General features: G+C 46.2%; 2 protein-coding genes across 2 annotated transcripts in view; one reads left to right on the top strand and one right to left on the bottom strand.

Annotated features, from left to right (window-relative positions):
* The window catches only part of LOC310774659 (protein NLRC3-like), a 164,752-nt gene that overhangs the window by 87,444 nt on the left and 53,845 nt on the right, over window positions 1–23,463 (top strand). The gene's annotated exons all lie outside the window — the stretch shown is intronic.
* LOC310774930 (nidogen-1-like) overlaps window positions 1–23,463 on the bottom strand; it is a gene marked incomplete at both ends in the record, with an annotated part of 57,359 nt that overhangs the window by 28,008 nt on the left and 5,888 nt on the right. Inside the window, 3 exons of the mRNA XM_083635020.1 lie at window positions 5,907–6,079; window positions 8,726–8,971; window positions 19,464–19,592. Of these exons, the coding sequence (XP_083491146.1) occupies window positions 5,907–6,079; window positions 8,726–8,971; window positions 19,464–19,592 (548 nt within the window). The remainder of the gene's footprint in view (window positions 1–5,906; window positions 6,080–8,725; window positions 8,972–19,463; window positions 19,593–23,463) is intronic.

The following is a 23,463-nucleotide window of genomic DNA, read 5'->3' as shown; positions in this document are numbered from 1 at the left end:
AAGGACCCCTTACAAGATAGAAAATATACCGGGGACCCCCTCATTCTGATTTGTGATTTTGGGCTAAGCTTAATTGTTTCCACGGTAACGTGCTTGACTTTTAAATTGATAGGTTTGTTAGATTAGAATGAACCATTTTAGATTTAAAGCATAAAATATTTTTTTAGTTGGATTGTGAAGCTTTTGCACACACACAAAAAAAGTTTTTATTTTTATTTTCCTGAAAACTTTTTGCGGACCCCCTGGCAAAGTGCCACGGACCCCTGGGGGTCCCCGGACCCCCATTTGAGAACCACTGTGTTAGGGCATTCACCGACTAGTCGACTAGTAAAACCACTACTCGACACTGTGCTTAGTAGTCGACTATTCGTCATTCTTGGTTTTCCCTCTTTCCACAGTGCAGTGTTAAGAATGCAGTACAGCAGATATGCCACTGGGGGGCGCTGTGGGTAACTTGCGACCATTTGCGACCCTTCCAATCGACGAAGAAGAACGAGTGCAACAATAACAAACCTCACATCACTTTCTTTTCGTTTTTATTTTAGAATACCCAATAGCATAAACCATTACTCCATGTTAGTGCAGCCAGTTGTTTGTACGGTGTCAGGAAAGTCACTTTTGATGGATACTAGGAAGCATCCTACCGGACTGTATGTGGACAGCGGCCCAGGCTAGGTTGCTAACTAACGTTAACTTCGGAAAACCTCTCCTCGCGCCCCAAAGCAGGACTACACAGCCAGGAGGATAGCAGCATGTCAGACCTTCAAGTGTAAGTGGAGTTCGTTTTAACCATGCTTTATTAAATGACTAGCTGTCATTACTTAACACATTCACTGCCAGCTGTTTTTTTTTACTGTAGGTAGCTTCTGCCAGAGGGGTTTTTTGAGGATTCTGGCTCATCTTTCAAGACCTGAGGATTCTTTTCTGCTAAGATTTTGTGAACACAAAATATCTAAAAAGAACTAATAGAATGTGTGCTTTCTCTGTCTAAAAGAGTTAGTTTGTAGAGTTAGTAGTTATGTAGGCATTAGCACTTGAATACAGCATGGTTTCAGCGTCTGAAAATTTAAGCTGAGATAAATAGCTTTTTGTGAAATTCGATAGAACAGTCACTTTAACCATTCATTTTTGGCATCAGTAAGACGTCAGACATCTAAACAATAGTTTTGAACAGTAATTTCCTCCATAACAGCAGGAAACACCCCTCTCCTTCAAACTCCTCCCTCCGTGTGTGTTCTTCTTGGCTGCAGCGGGCGTGTCACAAGCTCGTTTCTGTTGCTGCTGCTGCTGTGCCTGTCTGCTGGCGGCCGCGGGCATGTCTGGATGGGCTCGCTCGTTTCTTGGAGTTTCGGTTGAGAGCTTTGATGAAGCTTTTGCGATTCTGGTCTTATTTATGCTGCGTGTTTCAAAGTGTGTTCCACCCGTAATCTATTATGCAAATTTGCAATCCCTCACCGCCAGCGATCAGCGCGAAAGCGAAAGCGTTTTCGCCAATCCATTCTACAGTATGAGAATGGTTTCATCGCGCGTTCCCCTGCAGTTTTGGCTCTGCTTTTTCTAGTCTGGGAGAGCACTGTCGCCACTTAGTGGGTCGGTGGAATGGGTTGTACACGTTCGGTGGCTCCAATATTTATATAAGAGATGTAAAAGGGTTAGATGCACATCCCACGGTCAAAAAAAAAAATATTTTTTTTTTAACGTATTAACACGTCATTGGCAGTCAACCGTTGGATTTTTTTTTACGTATTAACACGTCATTGGCAGTGAACGTGTTAACACATTCACTGCCAGCCATTTTTTTTTTACTGTAGGTAGCTTCTGCCAAGCCGTTTTTTGAGGATTCTGGCTCATTTTACAAGAGCCGAGGATAATTTTCTGCTTGGACTTTGTGAACACGAAGTTCACAAAAGTACTAATAGAATGTGTGCTTTCTCTGTCTAAAAGAGTTAGTTTGTAGAGTTAGTAGTTATGTAGATATTAGCCGTTGAGTACAGCATGGTTTGAGCATCTGAGACAGGAAGCTGAGATAATCGCAGTTTTGTGAAATTCAATCAAACAGGCAGAACAGTCACTTTAACCATTTATTTTTGGCATCAGTGAGAGATCAGACATCTGAACAATATAGTTCTGAACACCCTCTCCTTTAAACTCCTCCCTCCGTGGGCGTGTCTGGTGGCGTTTGTCACAAGCCAGTTTCTCCTGCCTGTCTGAGCAGTGAGCAGCCTCCCTCTCTGGCGGCCCCTCGTCGGCGAGTGTGGCGAGTGTGGACTGTGGATGGGACTCAATCGTTTCTTGGATTTTCGGTTGAGAGCTTTGATGAAGCTTTGTGCGATTCTAGGCTTTATGCTGCCCACCCAGTCTATTTTTGGAACCCCCCACCGTTGTGCGCCGGTGTGCAGCAGCGTGAAAGCGTTTTCGCCTACAGTATGAGAATGAGGCTCGTTCGTTTCTGGGTTTTCGGAATGCGTGCGATTCTGGCCTTTCTGCGGGTGTTTCAAAGTGTGTTTCACCCATAATCTATTATGCAAATTTGCAATCCCCCACGCCAGCACCGCTCTCCGCTCTCGGTGTGCTGCTGCTGGCGCGGCCGCTCTCGGGCGAGTCTGGTGACTGATGACTGTAAAATCGCCAAGCCATTTCCTTGAGAATGGCTTGCTCCCGCGGCTGTTTTTGGTTGGCTTTCTCTCTGTCGGGAGAGCACTGTCGCCACTTAGTTGGTCGGTAAAATAGATTATACACATTCAATACTTCCAATATTTTTTATAGGAGACGGGGGGAGCGTTGATCCACGCCCGACCGTCAATTTTTTTTTTTTTTTTTTAAGACGAGATATCTCGTCTTTGGCACTCAACGGTTGGATTCTGTAAGACGAGATATCTCGTCATTGGCAGTCAACGTGTTAAGTAACGTTACCCATTTGTTTGTGAATAATGCAACGTTTTTGTTAGCTGGGTTTCACACTTTTAATTTGAAGGCTGAAAAGGGAAATGGTGTGATAGTAAATTGAATTGACACTGGTCTGTCAATTCTATCATTTCACACGTACCATTTCCCTTTTTCGTCTTCAAATTAAAAGTGGAAAAACAATGAAACGTTAGCGTGTGAAGCTTCGGCCTATCTGGATTATAAAAGTATAACGTTAGAGAAAACAGCCATCAGCCGTGCCGTTTTATACTCATTTATTGCCAAATGTTTGGGAATCAAGCTTGGTCAGAAAAGGTCTACTACATTAGCTAGTTATGCCTGCATCTCAATAGCCCTGCTGCCTGGTTGTATTTGAGACCTTTTGACGTGAGTTGAGCGTTTTTATTGGGGGGAGAAAAAAACTCCGACTAGTCGACTACCTTTAGGGACGACTAGTCGACTACCTTTAGGGACGACTAGTCGATAGTCGACTACCTTTAGGGACGACTAGACTACCTTTAGGGACGACTAGACTACCTTTAGGGACGACTAGTCGACTACCTTTAGGGACGACTAGTCGATAGTCGACTACCTTTAGGGACGACTAGACTACCTTTAGGGACGACTAGACTACCTTTAGGGACGACTAGTCGACTACCTTTAGGGACGACTAGACTACCTTTAGGGACGACTAGACTACCTTTAGGGACGACTAGACTACCTTTAGGGACGACTAGACTACCTTTAGGGACGACTAGTCGACTACCTTTAGGGACGACTAGTCGATAGTCGACTACCTTTAGGGACGACTAGACTACCTTTAGGGACGACTAGACTACCTTTAGGGACGACTAGACTACCTTTAGGGACGACTAGACTACCTTTAGGGACGACTAGACTACCTTTAGGGACGACTAGTCGACTACCTTTAGGGACGACTAGACTACCTTTAGGGACGACTAGACTACCTTTAGGGACGACTAGACTACCTTTAGGGACGACTAGACTACCTTTAGGGACGACTAGACTACCTTTAGGGACGACTAGACTACCTTTAGGGACGACTAGTCGACTACCTTTAGGGACGACTAGACTAACTTTAGGGACGACTAGACTACCTTTAGGGATGACTAGACTACCTTTAGGGACGCCTAGACTACCTTTAGGGACGACTAGACTACCTTTAGGGACGACTAGTCGACTACCTTTAGGGACGACTAGACTACCTTTAGGGACGACTAGACTACCTTTAGGGACGACTAGACTACCTTTAGGGACGACTAGTCGACTACCTTTAGGGACGACTAGTCGATAGTCGACTACCTTTAGGGACGACTAGTCGACTACCTTTAGGGACGACTAGTCGATAGTCGACTACCTTTAGGGACGACTAGACTACCTTTAGGGACGACTAGACTACCTTTAGGGACGACTAGACTACCTTTAGGGACGACTAGACTACCTTTAGGGACGACTAGACTACCTTTAGGGACGACTAGTCGACTACCTTTAGGGACGACTAGACTACCTTTAGGGACGACTAGACTACCTTTAGGGACGACTAGACTACCTTTAGGGACGACTAGACTACCTTTAGGGACGACTAGACTACCTTTAGGGACGACTAGTCGACTACCTTTAGGGACGACTAGACTACCTTTAGGGACAACTAGACTACCTTTAGGGACGACTAGACTACCTTTAGGGACGACTAGACTACCTTTAGGGACGACTAGTCGACTACCTTTAGGGACGACTAGACTACCTTTAGGGACGACTAGACTACCTTTAGGGACGACTAGTCGACTACCTTTAGGGACGACTAGACTACCTTTAGGGACGACTAGACTACCTTTAGGGACGACTAGACTACCTTTAGGGACGACTAGACTACCTTTAGGGACGACTAGTCGACTACCTTTAGGGACGACTAGACTACCTTTAGGGACGACTAGACTACCTTTAGGGACGACTAGACTACCTTTAGGGACGACTAGACTACCTTTAGGGACGACTAGACTACCTTTAGGGACGACTAGTCGACTACCTTTAGGGACGACTAGACTACCTTTAGGGACGACTAGACTACCTTTAGGGACGACTAGACTACCTTTAGGGACGACTAGTCGACTACCTTTAGGGACGACTAGACTACCTTTAGGGACGACTAGACTACCTTTAGGGACGACTAGACTACCTTTAGGGACGACTAGTCGACTACCTTTAGGGACGACTAGACTACCTTTAGGGACGACTAGACTACCTTTAGGGACGACTAGTCGACTACCTTTAGGGACGACTAGTCGATAGTCGACTACCTTTAGGGACGACTAGACTACCTTTAGGGACGACTAGTCGACTACCTTTAGGGACGACTAGTCGACTACCTTTAGGGACGACTAGACTACCTTTAGGGACGACTAGACTACCTTTAGGGACGACTAGACTACCTTTAGGGACGACTAGTCGACTACCTTTAGGGACGACTAGACTACCTTTAGGGACGACTAGACTACCTTTAGGGACGACTAGACTACCTTTAGGGACGACTAGACTACCTTTAGGGACGACTAGACTACCTTTAAGGACGACTAGTCGACTACCTTTAGGGACGACTAGACTACCTTTAGGGACGACTAGTCGACTACCTTTAGGGACGACTAGTCGACTACCTTTAGGGACGACTAGACTACCTTTAGGGACGACTAGTCGACTACCTTTAGGGACGACTAGACTACCTTTAGGGACGACTAGACTACCTTTAGGGACGACTAGTCGACTACCTTTAGGGACGACTAGACTACCTTTAGGGACGACTAGACTACCTTTAGGGACGACTAGACTACCTTTAGGGACGACTAGTCGACTACCTTTAGGGACGACTAGTCGATAGTCGACTACCTTTAGGGACGACTAGTCGACTAGTAAAATTCACTAGTCGTGAATGCCCTAGTGTGTGTGTGTGTGTGTGTGTGTTAGGTGTGGTGTGTGCTTCTCCTCACAGGGATGTACACCAGAGCCTTGGCCTGGTCCTTCTTCATGCCGGAGGCGTCTAGAGGCAGCAGCTCGATCTTTCCGCTCTGGGCGAACAGCAGGTTCGTCCCCGGGGCCGCCGGGCTGACGTCCGGCCGCGGTGTCGGGCCCACCGGGGGCGGGGTCACCGCCTGGTCGATACCTGCCAGGGAGGGAGGGGCATGTCAAGGTGCTGTGTACCGGACAGGAGAGGGAGGGGCATGTCAATGTGCTGTGTACTGGACAGGAGAGGGAGGGGCATATGTCAAGGTGCTGTGTACCGGCCAGGAGAGGGAGGGGCATATGTCAAGGTGCTGTGTACCGGACAGGAGAGGGAGGGGCATATGTCAAGGTGCTGTTCTCCGACAGGGAGGGAGGGGCATGTCAATGTGCTGTGTACCGGACAGGAGAGGGAGGGGCATGTCAATGTGCTGTGTACTGGACAGGAGAGGGAGGGGCATATGTCAAGGTGCTGTGTACCGGACAGGAGAGGGAGGGGCATATGTCAAGGTGCTGTGTACCGGACAGGAGAGGGAGGGGCATATGTCAAGGTGCTGTGTACCGGACAGGAGAGGGAGGGGCATATGTCAAGGTGCTGTGTACCGGACAGGAGAGGGAGGGGCATATGTCAAGGTGCTGTGTACCGGACAGGGAGGGAGGGGCATATGTCAAGGTGCTGTGTACCGGACAGGAGAGGGATGGGCATATGTCAAGGTGCTGTGTACCGGACAGGGAGGGAGGGGCATATGTCAAGGTGCTGTGTACCAGACAGGAGAGGGAGGGGCATATGTCAAGGTGCTGTGTACCGGACAGGAGAGGGAGGGGCATGTCAATGTGCTGTGTACCAGACAGGAGAGGGAGGGGCATGTCAATGTGCTGTGTACCAGACAGGAGAGGGAGGGGCATGTCAAGGTGCTGTGTACCAGACAGGAGAGGGAGGGGCATATGTCAAGGTGCTGTGTACCGGACAGGAGAGGGAAGGGCATGTCAAGGTGCTGTGTACCGGACAGGAGAGGGAGGGGCATGTCAAGGTGCTGTGTACCGGACAGGAGAGGGAGGGGCATATGTCAAGGTGCTGTGTACCGGACAGGAGAGGGAGGGGCATATGTCAAGGTGCTGTGTACCAGACAGGAGAGGGAGGGGCATATGTCAAGGTGCTGTGTACCAGACAGGAGAGGGAGGGGCATATGTCAAGGTGCTGTGTACCGGACAGGAGAGGGAAGGGCATGTCAAGGTGCTGTGTACCGGACAGGGAGGGAGGGGCATATGTCAAGGTGCTGTGTACCGGACAGGAGAGGGAGGGGCATATGTCAAGGTGCTGTGTACCGGACAGGAGAGGGAGGGGCATATGTCAAGGTGCTGTGTACCAGACAGGAGAGGGAGGGGCATGTCAATGTGCTGTGTACCAGACAGGAGAGGGAGGGGCATGTCAAGGTGCTGTGTACCAGACAGGAGAGGGAGGGGCATGTCAATGTGCTGTGTACCAGACAGGAGAGGGAGGGGCATGTCAATGTGCTGTGTACCAGACAGGAGAGGGAGGGGCATGTCAATGTGCTGTGTACCAGACAGGAGAGGGAGGGGCATGTCAAGGTGCTGTGTACCAGACAGGGAGGGAGGGGCATGGAACCAAGCCAACAAGCCACCTACAGAATGATGAGTGAAGGTGCGTTCACACCGACCTATTAAAGTTTTTCGCTGGCATTGAGTTTACATACAAAGTCAATGCAAACGAGCGATTGAGCGTATATTCGCCTGGAAGAAAAATCACTGGGCGTCCGAGCGGCAGAGACAGAGCGATAGGGAGAAAATACGCTCGTCGCCCCAGATGAAATATCCCAACTCGAGCGAAAATACGCTCGCATCAGTCGCTCGCTGCTCAACGCTGATTGTCTGCCATGTGAGAGCGAGTCAAGGATCACACAGGCTTGGAACAAAGTGCTGGTTTATTGTTTGGCAACAAACCACATTGACAGGCTGACAGCTGACATGAAGTGAAGTCTGTTCTACCGGTATGGAGCTCGCATTAGGAGCACGCTGATAGGCTTTAGCTTGTAAACAATGACGGTGGCTCGTAGTGGACAAACAGCATGACATTGCGTAACGTTATATCCCCCACATGTCCGTCATTTCGTGTGCCTGTTGATGAGCGATTTAAACAGAGCGACAGAGCGATTCCAAAGGGTTGAATCAAGCGACAGAGCGAAAAATAAATATCTTGGTGTGTGAACACACCTTGAGTGAGAGAGAAGAACAACATTCGACCCCCCCCCCCCCCGCCCTGGTTTTTATTTGTTGTTTTTGCTCCAAGTGAGATGTTTTATGGTCACTCATGATTCAGTAGCTGTCTGGTTGCTTGATTCCAGGCTTAATACTCTTTATATAAGGATTTTTCAAAACATCTATGGAGAAAATGAATGGTGAACTCTCTGATGGAACCGGAGCTGTGAAAATGTGGGCGGTCACGGTTGAGCTCAATAGTGATGTCAGTTAGATTTGGTGAGGTCAGAGCTACGCAATATTACATCATCCATCTTTGCTCACTACATCTTAGCCTTTCTTACCCTCAGGTGTGCATAAACGACAGGTAATCAACTTATTTTATAAATACAAACATGTCAAAATGATCGGTTATCTTCTTAAATCCATATCCTGCAGCCCTATATCAAAGTGCTACAGAGTCAATAAGTGTGTCAACATAGATACACCAACAATAAAGATCCATTCAAACCAACACAAAGGAAAGACCTTATTGAAATGGAAAGTTGATAGACAAACACACATAAAAACAAAGAACTACAAACAGACTCACAGGTGGGTGGGTCGGTACCGGGCCCGGTGCGGGTGTTGGGGACCTCCTGTCCGGAAGCGTCCACACACCAGCACTGCCTCAGGCTGCTGTGGCACTGCGTGGGCTCGAACCCTCCGTACGCGTCACACTGTGGCACGTACTGAGACACACGCGGACGCAGGAACGAGAAGAAGCCCGTCTGAGCAGAGGACGAGGCCTGGGCCTGGGCTCTCTCTCTCTGATGCTCACACACAGTCTTCTCCCGCTCTGCACAGAGAGAGAGAGAGAGAGAGAGAGAGAGAGAGAGAGAGAGAGAGAGAGAGAGACAGAGACAGAGACAGAGACAGAGACAGAGAGAGAGAGAGACACACACACACACACACACACACACACAGAGAGAGAGACAGACAGACAGAGAGACAGAGAGACAGACAGATAAGACACAGAGAAAATCACAGTCTCCTTTATTTGCCAAGGTGACCTGCAAACATTGGCTGAGTAACAAAAACATGAACACCACGCAAGGGATATATATATATATATATATATAGTATATATGAATTTAATGTATTTGAATTGAATGTATTTCAATCCGGTAGGGTTTTACAAGATACTTTATTTAGCACATGGCATGCATGGCACATTTAGCAACTAAAACAACTAGGTTTAAGGTTAGGGTTAAGGTCTCATTATGCTTTCCGCATCAGCGAGGAACGCGAGTGTCCGCGCGGAAAAGTGACGTCAAATCAGCAGACACGCCCCTCCGCAAGGCTCCGTGCGGACGGTTTTCGGCCGAATTTTGTAACTACGCGGACGCGGACGGGCGGACAAAGTGGAGTTTTCAAGACTCGCGCTCAATTCCGCCTGCAGAAACCCACACAGAGTATACAAGCTCCACACGTTTCCTCGTCGGATTCCGTGTCTCTCATTTCCGTGCGGCCGGCCAAAGCGTCAAGCATAATCCAGGCTTTAGGGGGTTAGGGGGTTTGGGCAATCTGGACGATACTACTAGTCACAACAACTACACCTCCAGTAATTTTCCACTGTTGTTGTGAGACGAGTTGACATCTTCTATGCACTGTATTTTTGCGTTAACGTTATTTGCGAATATCTGAAACGGAGGCGGAAAAGGAAGTGACGGTGGCAGAAGAGGTGCACCTGAGAGGTCACGTTACTTCCTGGTTACAGCTCCCGACTCTGTTGGATGCACTGCACCAAGTACTTACGTACACAAGAGGTCACATTTGTAAGCTTTTTGGTTACAGGATGTGCCTAGACTTGAATTTTTCTTTATTAAGAGAGTTTTTGATATAGCTCAATTTATTAGTAATGCCTGGGAAAGAAGAAAAAATATGCTGTTTGTATAGGTTTGTAACGAATATGCTCTATTTTTCTATATGACACCGTGTGTCCTTTTGTTTGCTATCCGTGTTTCCCATACATAAAGGAATTTGTGGCGGGCCGCCACAATAATATTTTGACCGCCACAATAAGATGTTGACCACAATTATTATTATTATTTTTTTTTTTTTACAGTGCACCTGAAAGCAACATGCAAGATATCCGCTGAATAAGTGTCCAATAAATGTTCATGTCATTCTGGCCAATACTTCTGTTATAGCATTTCAGTCTGGAATATGGAATATCTTTCAATAATCTATAATTTAGCTGCTAAATTGTCAAATACCGCCATCTGCTCGCTACCCAGGCACTTATGTATGTACTTAACCTAACTAACTTAACCTAACTAACTATCCGGTGTGCACAACACTGTCAGCCTAAACTCCGGCTGACACCCCAAAAACCTACAATCCGCTACAGAAAAATGTATATTGTTTGTTTATTAACTGGCCCCTCGCCTTCTATCATTTCACGAAAGTGGCAAAGCAAGTTGAGTATCCCTGACCTATAGGGAGAAATTTAGTTTGTCATTGTAAACCCACAGCACAGTAATGATGACATGTTCTTCATAGATCTAGCCTTTTAATTTTGCTCTTAAGCTTTCTCAAAGTACACCAAATTCATGCTTCTACAACGGCATGAGTGAATACTGGATTCTGATTGGCTAGCAACAGTGGTAAATACGCCAACAACCCACAGTTCGGCTCCAACCGCAGTATCACTCCGCTCGCTGATGCTGACTCTGTTCCCTGTGCTGACTCCGCCCACTCTGGCCATTTCCTTCAACAAGGAAATGGCCGATCTGTAACAAGGAAATGTCCGATTTCGTAGTAAGGTTTGATTTACTGGGTGGATTGAGTTTTGAGCAGTGGTTAGATGAAGATGAAGGTGAAGTGAACAAAGAACGACATGGTGAAATTGGGGAGAGAGAACTGGCTGAGCTTGAGTTGTCACGAGTTCGGACTAGCGGGACGTCGGACTAGCGGGAGGTCCGACTAGCGCCCGGACCCCGAACCTGGGACTGTCAAACAAACGCCCTCTGCCGTCACCAGATATCAACACACCACCACCAAAACAGGCTGCTTTAGAAAACTGTTTAAATAACTGTACTTTTACAGGCAATGTATCAATAACTGTGAATCCCGTTAAGGAATAGGTTAGTTGTTTTTTGGCTCAAAGGCAACTAAATGTTTAGTGCAATCATTGATCTTGTGTATGGAACTATATTCTGTGGCGGAAGGATAAATGTATTCTGAAACCAGTAATGATTATAAATAAATGAATTGGATGTTACAATTGTGTATTTTTTATATTATTTGGTAGCCGTTGTAGAAAACAAATTTAACACTCGAGGTCGGGGGTTGTGGGCACATTTACCACTGGAACAGGGTTTATAGCACTCGGCTTCGCCTCGTGCCACAACCCTGTACCAGTGGTAAATGTGCCCACAACCCCCTCTCTCTCGTGTTAAATTTGTTACATTTTACTTTAAAATGTTTAAAAAAATCTCGCGGGGGGGCAGGCCCCGGCACCCCCCTAGGGGGTCTGCGGTCCCCCACCACAAATTCTCAAAATCCTGTGGGAAACACATATGCAAGCTGAAGTTCTGTAAACCAGTGGTTCCCAACCTTTTTTGTCTTATGTACCCCTTGAGCTGTTTTTCCATGACAATAGTACCCCTCACTCATGCGTGTTGATGATTACATACAAGTAAATCTATACAAAATATGTTTCACTGAACTGCCGGTGTTTGGGCTTTTTAGTTGTTGTTTTGCCATTATCAGTAGCAGAACAGTGTAGCAGTTGACACTTGCCAGCAGAACTAGTTGCGGCACACACATCACATTTTAACAATGGGCTTATGAAATGACTTGGAATATATATATATTTATCATTTTGGAAGTAAATTGTATTCCCCAATCATTCCAAGTACCCCTGCAAGCTGCTCAAGTACCCCTAGGGGTACACGTACCCCTGGTTGGGAATCACTGCTGTAAACCACAGTTTTGTATCTGTTTTTGTTGTGTCTCATAAGCCCATTGGTGCGTGACACGTAAATAAAGAAATCAATCAATCAATCAAATCAATCATGTAATAGGGCTGTCACTACCGCTAGCGAGAACAACAACATGACTTCCGGTCAGATTCATTCCAAGATCAAAACCATTCTACACAAGTCTAATGCACACAGAAGACGGAAGACGTTTTATTTTGAAATCTGATATTGGACCGGAGCTATCTAGTGAGCTATCTTTGCGTCACTTAATTTTGACGCATCAATGCAAATTTCTGCAAATCACCACAATTACGTAGTCGATGGCGTCAACTACGTCGACGCGTCTGCCCTAATTTGTAACCATCAGTCATTTTAACCACCTTGAAAATCGACCATTGTTGTTGTTTTCCTTGTGAGGACGTGCTGGGCTATTGCACGTGGCAGCTCTCCATAAACAACATATCTATACTGCATGACGGGCAGCTCTTCTTCTCTGCAGTTCAACCTGTTCCACTGAAGACTCCTCTCCTCCACCAGGCTCTGTGAACCACAGACCACTGACCACACTGAAGACTCCTCTCCTCCTCCAGGTTCTGTGAGCCACAGACCACTGACCACACTGAAGACTCCTCTCCTCCAGGCTCTGTGAGCCACAGACCACTGACCAGCCAGGGCAACACAGCCAGACAGCAGCACCTCGCAGCCAAGCAACAAAGACGTCCAGAAAAACCCCCACAAAAAGTAAGACCCTCCACTCCACTCCGAGAGGCTTGGATCAAAGCGAGACGAGCATAAAACAGGGAGTTGTGCAGCAGAGACGCTGTGACAAGTTTTGACACGGCGACGGCAAAATGCTGCCTTTTTGAGGTCGTAAAAAAGGATGGAAATATGAGAAGAGTGCCGAGCGGAGGAGAGGGCTGTCATTAGCTCAGACTCTCAGCTCCTCACACCTGGAAGAGGAGCAGAGACAGAGACACAAACACCAGCCTGATGATCTGTGTCTGTCTGCAGAGACAGAGACACAAACACCAGCCTGATGATCTGTGTCTGTCTGCAGAGACAGAGACACAAACACCAGCCTGATGATCTGTGTCTGTCTGCAGGAAAAACAACACGCACAGAGGAAGCCAGGAGATGAGACGCTGTGTGTGGTGGTGCAGGGGAGGTCTGGTCATTTAAAACACATTTCCTGCATTTCTACACCACCTGACCTCTTGGATTAAGTCAAGAAACCTGAACGGAAATGAGCGTCCAGCTGTGTTGTTGGTAGGTGACGTCAGCTCTGGCTCACGGGTTCACGCCCCAAACCCAAAGCCCCTCCTACAGAGCTCAGCAGTGACCGCCCACTTTTGAACGGCTCTGCTTCCAGGAGGTGACTTCCCCATTCATTCATTTCTGTGTGTCTTCTTCTTCTTGGGACACGTTTCAAAAGCAAAAGCAGTGACGAGTGACGCACGTCAGACAGGGTCGTCTGAGCATGCTCACCTCTGCCTGTGGGCTGGGTTGGGTTGCCAGATACCATGAGACGTATCCCCCACAGAAACAACTGAGAAACAGCCATTTGATTTGTATCACTGTGAAATCGGGTGATTAACGGGAGACATTAACAATCGGCAATCGGGAGCACAGCGGGAAGAAGGGTTAAAAATAATCCTGTGAAAACTGAGACAGACTGGGGCGCCGGGGTAGTCCTGTGAAAACAGAGACAGACTGGGGCGCCGGGGTAGTCCTGTGAAAACAGAGACAGACTGGGGCGCCCGGGTACTCCTGTGACAACTGAGACAGACTGGGGCGCCCGGGTACTCCTGTGACAACTGAGACAGACTGAGGCGCCCGGGTACTCCTGTGAAAACCGAGACAGACTGAGGCGCCCGGGTAGTCCTGTGAAAACAGAGACAGACTGGGGCGCCCGGGTAGTCCTGTGAAAACAGACAGACTGGGGCGCCCGGGTAGTCCTGTGAAAACAGAGACAGACTGAGGCGCCCGGGTAGTCCTGTGAAAACAGACAGACTGGGGCGCCCGGGTACTCCTGTGACAACTGAGACAGACTGAGGCGCCCGGGTACTCCTGTGAAAACCGAGACAGACTGGGGCGCCCGGGAAGTGCAGCGGGCGGTAGATGCCTGCCCTACAACACGAGGGTTTGAGCCCCTGTGTTACCTATAGCTTGGTCGGGCGTCCGTACGGCCACAATTGGCTGTGTCTGCGGGTGGGAAGCTGGATTAAGGGTATGAGTCCTGGTCGCTGTTCAGGGGGGGAGAAGGGGGGAACTGGGGGGAATAACGTGATGATCCTCCCACGTACAGTACTACTGTATGTCCTGCCGGTGAAACTCCTTGCTGTCGATGGAAAGGAGCGGCTGGCGACTGCACATGGATCGGAGGAAGCGTGTGCAAGTCTACAACCCTCTCCAGATCAGCAGAGCAACAACCCGGACACCAGGAAGAAATGACAAAGTACTATTACAATTAGGGGCACTTTATACGAGGACGGTTTCCTATGGTGACGGGGAATTATTTTATCGTTAGTGCCTCCCTTTTAGACGGCGACGGCGAATTTGGGCTTAGGAAACGACACATTTTGAAACCACCCTCCAGAGTGGAATTCTTGGTGACGATTCCCGCTGAGCGCTCCATGTAATCGCTTTGAGACGGCACATTTCAGGAACTCTGACGTGCCTGCACAGGCGACACACGCGATTACGCCATAGCCGTGCGCGAGTTGGCAACCATTTTCAGAATAAAACGTCAGTATGAATGAAGTTTGGCGACATTCAGAATTAAGCTACACTGCGGCCAACTTCAGTTACATGTTCATAACGTTACTGCTGCGAGGAGCCGATGGCTGTACCCGGACGGCATTTAACGTTAGTTACAAAAGCACGTCGACAGTGTTTTCTCACTGCCAGTAGCCTACAGTAGGGTTTGACAGATAGCTAGTCCGACCGGTCAGCACAGTCAGCGCTGCCGGTCCTCGCTGCTCATTAAAGATTTCCAATAGGTGTTATTCTGATAAACTGGTCACATACAGTATATGTTACGTTCTCACCCGACATTTAAATCTTTAAAACAGTTAGGTTGTTTTTTTGCTTGAAAACAGCTTTTTGGCAAGTCAAATGACTGCGGTAGGCATACTCTACTTCCGTGTTTAAAACCGGAAAGACGATTACAAAATGACGTCATGCAGAAGCGTCCTTGTATGGGCAAAGAATAAGGTGATCACACTGCCACCTAGCGACCTGGCATGTACATTACGGCGTTTTAAAAATTCAACAGCCCTCATGTAAACAGGGAGAAGGTGTGAAGGAAAAGGTGTGAAGGAAACGCTATTGTGTCGTTTCTTCCAGAAACTGTCCTCGTGTAAAGGGCCCCTTAGATCGAGATAAAGATTCATCCAAAAACAGCAGCATGTGAGCAGAGCCTCTCTGCTGTTTGTTGAGTCTGGAGAGACGTCTGTTCCCACATAGTTTACACTTGTGATCTCTCAGCAGTGTCCTTCACCCAGCGCTCTGTTCACTCATCTGACTGACTTCACATGGCACATGGCACACAGAGAGATGTTTAGAGCAGACAGGACGTACTGTGTGCAACTGTAATGTGTCTCAATGAAACAGAACGTTCAGTCCACTCTGCCTCCCACTCCACTTCCTGAAAGCTAAAGCATGTGCAGACCTCTGGGGAGCTGCTGCTACAGCTGAATGTATAGCAACAGATGGGAAACAACCTTTCAATGACTTTTACAGCAAAGGAACAGAGGCTGTTTTCAACATACAAGTCCAACTTTTCCACAAACCTGCAGCTATAGAGAGCCAAAGTCACGCCCACTTCCGGGTTAGGCATACGCACCAAGAGATTTCATCCGCTATTTATTTCCCTAAGGACATTTCATAAAATGCTTTAAAAAAATTTTTTTTTTTATTGTCTGAGTGAAATGTTCTATGGTCTCTCCTGATTCTAAATATATTTGATTTGACCAAGTAAAACTATTTTTATAGGCATTTTACTAAATGTATATGGGAAAATAAATGGTGCATGCTGAAGCAGGAACTGACGTTGACTTTGGCTCTCTATAGCCCTACTGCCATGAGTTCACGGGAACAAAACAAACCTGCAAGTTGGCTGGAATTAAATTGGTAGACACCTTCTTTCCTTTATTGCCAGAGTTTTGCTGCTTATTCAGCACAATACTGTCAGACTGATGAAGCGTCTGTTTTAAAGTCACACTGAAATTAAAAATTACTTCTCTTTGTTTTTAGCTCATTTTAATGATGTCATGCAAAGTATGTAGAGTCTACCTATCTCATAATTGATGCCACAAAAAAGATTTGCAGTCCCCCCCATGTATTTTATTTCAAAATCTAATTACTTGTACTTCCTGGAAGAGAACAGAAAATCTTAAGTGGTGACATCATCGTGTACCAAACAGGAGATGACATAAAAGTAGCAACCAATAAAAAAACATCGCAGATTTTTGAACCTAGTCTCACCTAGGGTTGTTTAAGTTTCCATACTACTTGGTACTGGGTTATTTCGGTCGTTAAAGTGGTGCAGGTAAAAAAAAAAAAGGGCTCAAGATTCCTACCCCCCACCCCCCCATGATTTAACCATGCAATAGCATCAGAAAGGCAAAATAACAACATACTGTAAGTATACTGGTTCAAAACAAAGAAACACACACACACACACGCGCGCACACACACACACACACACACACACACACACACACACACATGCGCACACACACACTCAGGGTTAATGTGCATAATTATGTAAAAATTGTTGTCTGTGGAGAGACTCAGCTCCCTGAGAACCAACGCACTTAAAAGGTACTCAAATATCTGGGACCCGTTTTTGGCCTACTTTGACGAGGTTAAGAATGATAAGTGACACCAATTCTCTTGGGAAGTTCTTGGTTATCTGGGACCCGTTTCTGGCCTATTTGGACGGGGTTAGCGATACGATCACCTAACTGACTTCTCATGGACCCTTTGCATGGGATCCCATGCACATCTCTCGCAGGCACGTGGGCACCTTACGTGGCTGGTAGTGCCAAGCTGTAGTATTGGAATGTGAATTATATGTTTGTTTAGTTTCTGTTTCTTTCTCTGTCTGATCCTTTTGTTTTTTACGTTTGGAAAATTGCAAAATAAAATATATATATAAAAAAGAATGGTAAGTGACTGAGGTTGGGGATGCTGGATGGCTCACCCGGCTGGTATCCCATGGCGGGATCCCAGGTACACGATGGGCTCTATTCTCCCCCTGGCCTTAAATTTGCACGGCGCTGCGCTATTAGTGGGCGTGGTCAGGCGCATTCCCTAATTTTTCCTGCCAGATTGCACGGCGCTAACCATACCATGCCTTTTTAAGCGTAGAATTATTCACAACTGTGGCCATTTACCTGCAGTAAACCAATCATAGTCTTCCCTTTCAAGCTCCGATTCCACGGAGCGATCCAGTCCAGTCAAAAAAGCCCGACCAAAGCGCTCTGAGCTCCCCCCTTCCCTCTGTGCCCACTTCCATCCCTGTCTGTCTCCATATGCTCATCAAACAAATCTCACGGCAGTTTAAATACAGCAAGCATGTAAATACGCTACACTATAGCAAGAGCAAAGTGAGAATAACTTTCTAAACGCATCGGCTAGAAAAATATAGCCTATCCCTGGATGTCATGATGAGATTAGATTGGTGAAAGTTTGGGCAGAATCATTGCATCGTTTTCTCTTGCTGCCTTTTCTTCTCCCCCACTGCACAGGTAGGATGATGCAACAGCCTCTGAATGACAGGGGCTCAAAACTACGCTATAACACTTTTTTTTTCATCGGTCATTGTGCCTGCCTAGTGCCTACATATAAATTAGTGGCCTTTCCCTCAAAATAGTGATGGTTCTGTCATTCTGTGGTGTAGCCTACATTTCAGATCTGATGCTTGCAGTGCGCTATTCACCTTATGCAGCCACGCCCATTTGACCCGGTTGTGTGGTCGTGTGACGACTTCCGGCTAAAAAAAGAAAAAGAAAATGGCTGGCTGCTCCAATATCATCTAACTCTGCATTAACTAATAATTTAGGCAATTGTATGTAACATATCAAATAAAAGCAAACGGCAATGTATAAGAATGCAACGCCATGTAACTGGCTCATTAATTCTCGCATTCCAGGGAATTACGTTAACGTCTGCGGGTCTTAAAGACGTAAAAGGCACGTGCTGCGCTTGGAGGAGAGAAAAGCATCTGAAGTTTTCTTTGTTGGAGTCCAGGTATGTTTTCCAAGAAAGTGCTCGTCATTGTCGACGATAACGTTATCTGACCTGGCTAACAGTGGATACTCTGCTTGCTTGCTGTGTACCGAGCTCAAAGTAGTAGGCTACATTCTTTGTTTTACCCCCTGCACTGTCCGTTACAAAAACAACTCTCTTCCTCGACGTTCTTTTATATTTCGCGCCGTGAGTGTTAACACAACAACGCGGAAGAATTTGGCCCACCCCCGCGTCTGAACATAAGGTGAATAGGGGCAGAAATTGATGCGCGAGAGAGAGGGAGAGAGGGAGAGAGGGAGTGAGAGAGAGAGGGGGGCGCATCTCCGCTGCGTAATTACGCACGCAGTAGCCCCGCATTTCCCACCAATTTAGTCCGTCATTTTCCCCTTGGCGCACATAAAGACACATGCTTCCGTCACTGTCTGCTTGATGGTTGATGGCCTAGGTTACTGGCTAAATCCCCGGCGCACTGAATAAGGCGTGGTTTCAAAAAGCATTAACCGCAAAATTAACGCCCGTTTGGGAAGATCGCTTTAGGCTGGTATTTAAGGCTGAAATGCCCATTCTTGCCTATTCTGGCACTGCGCCACGCCTCTTCAGCATAAAGCGCATTTCGGGGCGTAAAAACATTACGCCATCTAATCTTCCTGAGTCACGGGTAGGCAGGCACAAAGCGTTTTTTTTTTTTGCGTTTAACGGCAGTTTAGCGCCTAAGGCCAGGGGGAGAATAGAGCGCGATATCTCTTATAAGCACATAAGCACCTCACGCGGCTGATAGCACTATGTTGTATTGTTGAATGTCAATGATGTATGTATGTTTTTTTTCCTTTCTTTTCCTGTGTGTGAGCCTGTTTGTCTTGTTTGTATATTGTTCTATAAAAAAGTGAAAAAAGAAAAAAAAAACTTGTCTGTAAAAAAAATAAATGCAATGCTCTGGTGGACCACCAGGCGGACCACAGTTTGGGAACCAATGGCTTAAAGAGGTATCGAACTGATACCCAGCCCTAGTCCCGCCCCTCGGATACAACAAATTGCCTTTCCCAAATTGCCATTGGTTGACACTTTTGATGCCCCCACAATGTTGCCTTCTCTGAGCAGGTTTCCTACCTGAGCTCGTCGGGCTGCACTGGATGCCGTCGCCGTGGAAACCGGGCCGACACAGACAGGTGAAGGAGCCCTGGGTGTTGGAGCAGACGGCGTCGCGGTGACATCGCTGCTGCTGGCACTCGTCCACATCTGAACACACACACAGACACACACGCACACACACACACACACACACACACACACATGCACACGCACACGCACACGCAAAACACACACACACAAAGCTAAACATATACAGTTCCTCAGGAAAATTAAGTTTCCAATATTACTCTTAATTTATTCAGATAGCAACAAACATTTTTTTTAAATCTTTGGATAAAGTATTCCCCCCACCACCCTTATTTTCTCCCCAATATACTTATCTATTCCCAGTTAAGGGTGTCCCTGATGACATCATCAGTGATGTCACTATGACGTCATCAGTGGGACAAAAATTGAAACAGAGAACAGAGATTGCCCACGGCGGTTCCAGAGTCAGCGTGAGGGACAGAATGTAAGGAAACAGTGGATGGATAAATCCAGAAGGAGGCGGTAATGCAACATAAAGAACTGCCATAAAACATCACATAAGAAGAAGTATTTGCCCACATTGCCCCTTTTATATATAGATAGAAGGGGGGGGGGTAAATGCATGTAAACATACTCAGTGAGAGACATAATGTTTACAGGCAGAAGATATGGATATGGAAATATGGATTAGAGTCTAATCCACCCAGCCGGTGTGGACATTCCTGGACTGGGAGGCTGGCCAGCAGGCCAGATGTATGGATGAATGGATGTATGGATGTATATGTGGAGTGAGCGATGAGCCGCACAGCTGTGAGGCCACGCTCTGTGTTTCCTGTCCAGCTGGGAGCGCTTCCTGTCCCAAGCCACAGAAGAACAGGAACGTTCTTATTCTCTTCTTTCTGTGACAGTGAGCGGACAGGGAGAACCTCTCTTTGATCATGAATATCTGCAATTTGGGCATTGATCAAAAATCCACACTGTTACTAGGGTCTTTCACACCGGCCATGAAAGCCGAAAAATGCGCGGAAATTAGGATTCGCGGCTCCGATGTGAAAGGCATAAACGCGCGTTGGTGGGTAATTCTTGTACGCCTTTTGTCCCGGCACCAAAGGTTGTCACATCGCCGTATTGGCGGACAACCCGCCTCCACTTGAAAGGTCGTCGCAGCGAGCCGGAAAAGGTGCGAATGGTCAGCTCATTCATAAAAAAATTACAGGGGAAATCACCTCATGTATCAATAAAGTGACGAGTGAAAGTAAAAAAAGTAGACTGATAGACAGACCTATCTCCACACACCACACTGTGCGAGGCAGCGCTTCATACGAATCGCTCATAAGATCGTGGTGTTTTTGCAATGTCAGCGTAGGTAATTATTATGTATATTAACTTTATTACAACTTTGGCATGACAATATCTGCTGCTTTACCTTAACACAGTGTGAGTGTTACAGTCACAACAGCCAACTAGTCCGCTGCTCTCGCTTCAGGCAGCCTCGCACTGTCCCCCTGTCTAGTGCAGGCTGCGGCTGAACAGAAAGCACTGAGGTGAGGTGTCAAGATTTCATCTCTGAGCTCTCTGATAGGCTATTGCTTGATGTGTAACCAATCAGATAGCGCTGTGGGCGGGACATTGCTCCAGACACAGAACTACTGTAGGAGGGGATTCTTCCAGGTGCAGCAGCCGCAAATTAGCGCATTTTTTTATTAAGTTATGATATCGGCAAACAGCCAATGAAAATGCCGATACAGATCTCCTCAGCGGACTAGGAGAAGGAGGAAAGTCTGTTGTTGAATTGAATTCGTTCATCATACAGTAGCCTAGGCTACACTAACCTATGAAAATATTAATTTGGGCTAGGAGGAGCTGGAAATCCCTCTGCTCGCCTTTCAATGCGGGAGCGGGGGATTTCACCTGAAAGTACAGAGCAGCACGGTAATGTGGCCGTGCTGCTTGGCTCTGTGTGAAAGCAATTTCTGTGGCGAGGCGGCTGGCTTTACGGGACTCCTAAACGGCTATTTTTCCGCGATCTGTGTATGAAAGAGCCTACTGATTCATGTCACTGGTCATTTTACTGACTGACCTAATAATGCACCTTACTATATTATTATTACTATCACTCACACTGCTGTACAGTATATGAGGAAATATGATGCACCTGTTTATAAGGAAACATTACGGACCGCACATATCTCACTTTCTGCTAAATGGTACTTGATAAGGACTGTAGAAGAAGGCACATCAATTGTGATACTTTACTGTAGCTAAGTAACTGCTATTTTATTGTTTTATGGTATATTATATGCCTCTTATAATGTTTCAATGTCTATATTTTTCCCACGAGTGTAAGCAACCGCAGCATGACTCAATTTCCCCTCCGGGATCAAGAAAGTTATTTTGATTCTCATTCTTCTGGTGTCATGATCATGAATACAAAATACCAACTTGTTTTTTTTTTACATTTACACAAACAAACAAAACAACAACAACAAGGCACTATCTTTAAACGCATCATGTCCACTTGAGTGGACAGAAATTATTTTTTTTATTTTTTTATCATAATAAAAGTTTTTTTTGTCAAAGTTGCACATAGGCCAATAAAGTGGACGTTAGAGCATCACCAAGCCATTGGAACTGCACCTAAATTGACCAACACCCAAGATGGCCGACCGAAATAAAAACATGCCAAGCTGCTCAGGTATATCCAGCCAATCCTTCTATGGAAGCAGACACTTGCAGGTAAAAAAAAATGTATACATCAAGTAACATCTAAAAAGCAATATAGTTGTGCAAATTTCCAGGTATTGATTTTATTTAGTGAGGAAATTGCGATTGATCGTCTGTCCAATACATTGGACCTTGTGCGTCACTGGCTCTATTTCAACTACAATTCATGCTATTACTGCCACTCTTTTTGGTGTAAAAAATAAATGAATAATAATTTGTTCTTTTCATGCCTAAAGATAAATAAAAACACTTGGGGGAAAAAATCCTGACTGAGGCTTTCATAATTCATGCATCAAAGCGTTAAACCAATTAAAATGCCTTTATTGTCATGGCACGGTCATATTATTTTATGCATAGATTCATGTGTAGACTCACTGGATCTAAAAATAAAATGATTGTGTCCTTAACTGACATATCACAGAGTGACACAAGGTACCTGTCTTGCTTCTGGAAGCACTGGACCCGCAGTCTATGTGTTTTTTAAATACACTGTTTGGTTTTATTTTTTACCATAAATGCCTGTGCTGATGCTTTATCTGCATCTCTTTTAAATGTTATTGTATTGCTTTTTTATGTTTTGTATTGTTTTTTATGGACCAATGGGTCTGAAATAAAGTTGATTGATTGATTGATATTAGACTTTAAAAACAAACATTGACGTTTCCACATCAAGCCTTCATTATTTTTACGTCCTGACGAAGGCGTGATGCCGTAATGCACAGTTTGTTGTTAAAGTCTAATATGAGGCAGCTGGATTCACGCCAGATCATGTGATCACGATCACATGACAAATCCATCTGGCCATGCTCCAAATCTATTGGGTTTGAATCTGAACCACCAGTGGTTTGAATCTGAACCACCCGTGGTTTGAATCTGAAACACCAGTGGTTCAACCCATGTTTTAAATGTCTGCCCTTTCTCTCATTCCCAGGTGGTTATGAGAAAACAAACCATCTGGCAGTGTCATCTACTATGAATCACCTCATTCAATGGAAAGGAATTGCATTTGCAAAATGCCCCCACAATCTCTACAATCTCTACAACCCAGTCTCCCTGCATGGGGTTGTAGACATGGTGTGAATTTCGTCGTTTTAGGGGCATGGCCATTTGGCCTTCAGCGTCGCATATTTTTTTAGGGTACAAGGCCACGTGCTGCCATTGATTGCTCTATTGACATCGGGAAGAGGGATTTTTCTGAAATGTGTGTTAAAATGAGCCAATGACACATCCTTTGCATAGAGAGAGCAGGTTACATTAAACTGAGACC

This window comes from Poromitra crassiceps (assembly GCF_964638095.1).
Source record: "Poromitra crassiceps genome assembly, chromosome: 4".
In the NCBI taxonomy this organism is placed as follows: Eukaryota; Metazoa; Chordata; class Actinopteri; order Beryciformes; family Melamphaidae; genus Poromitra; species Poromitra crassiceps.
This window is presented reverse-complemented; position numbering and strand designations above follow the sequence as displayed.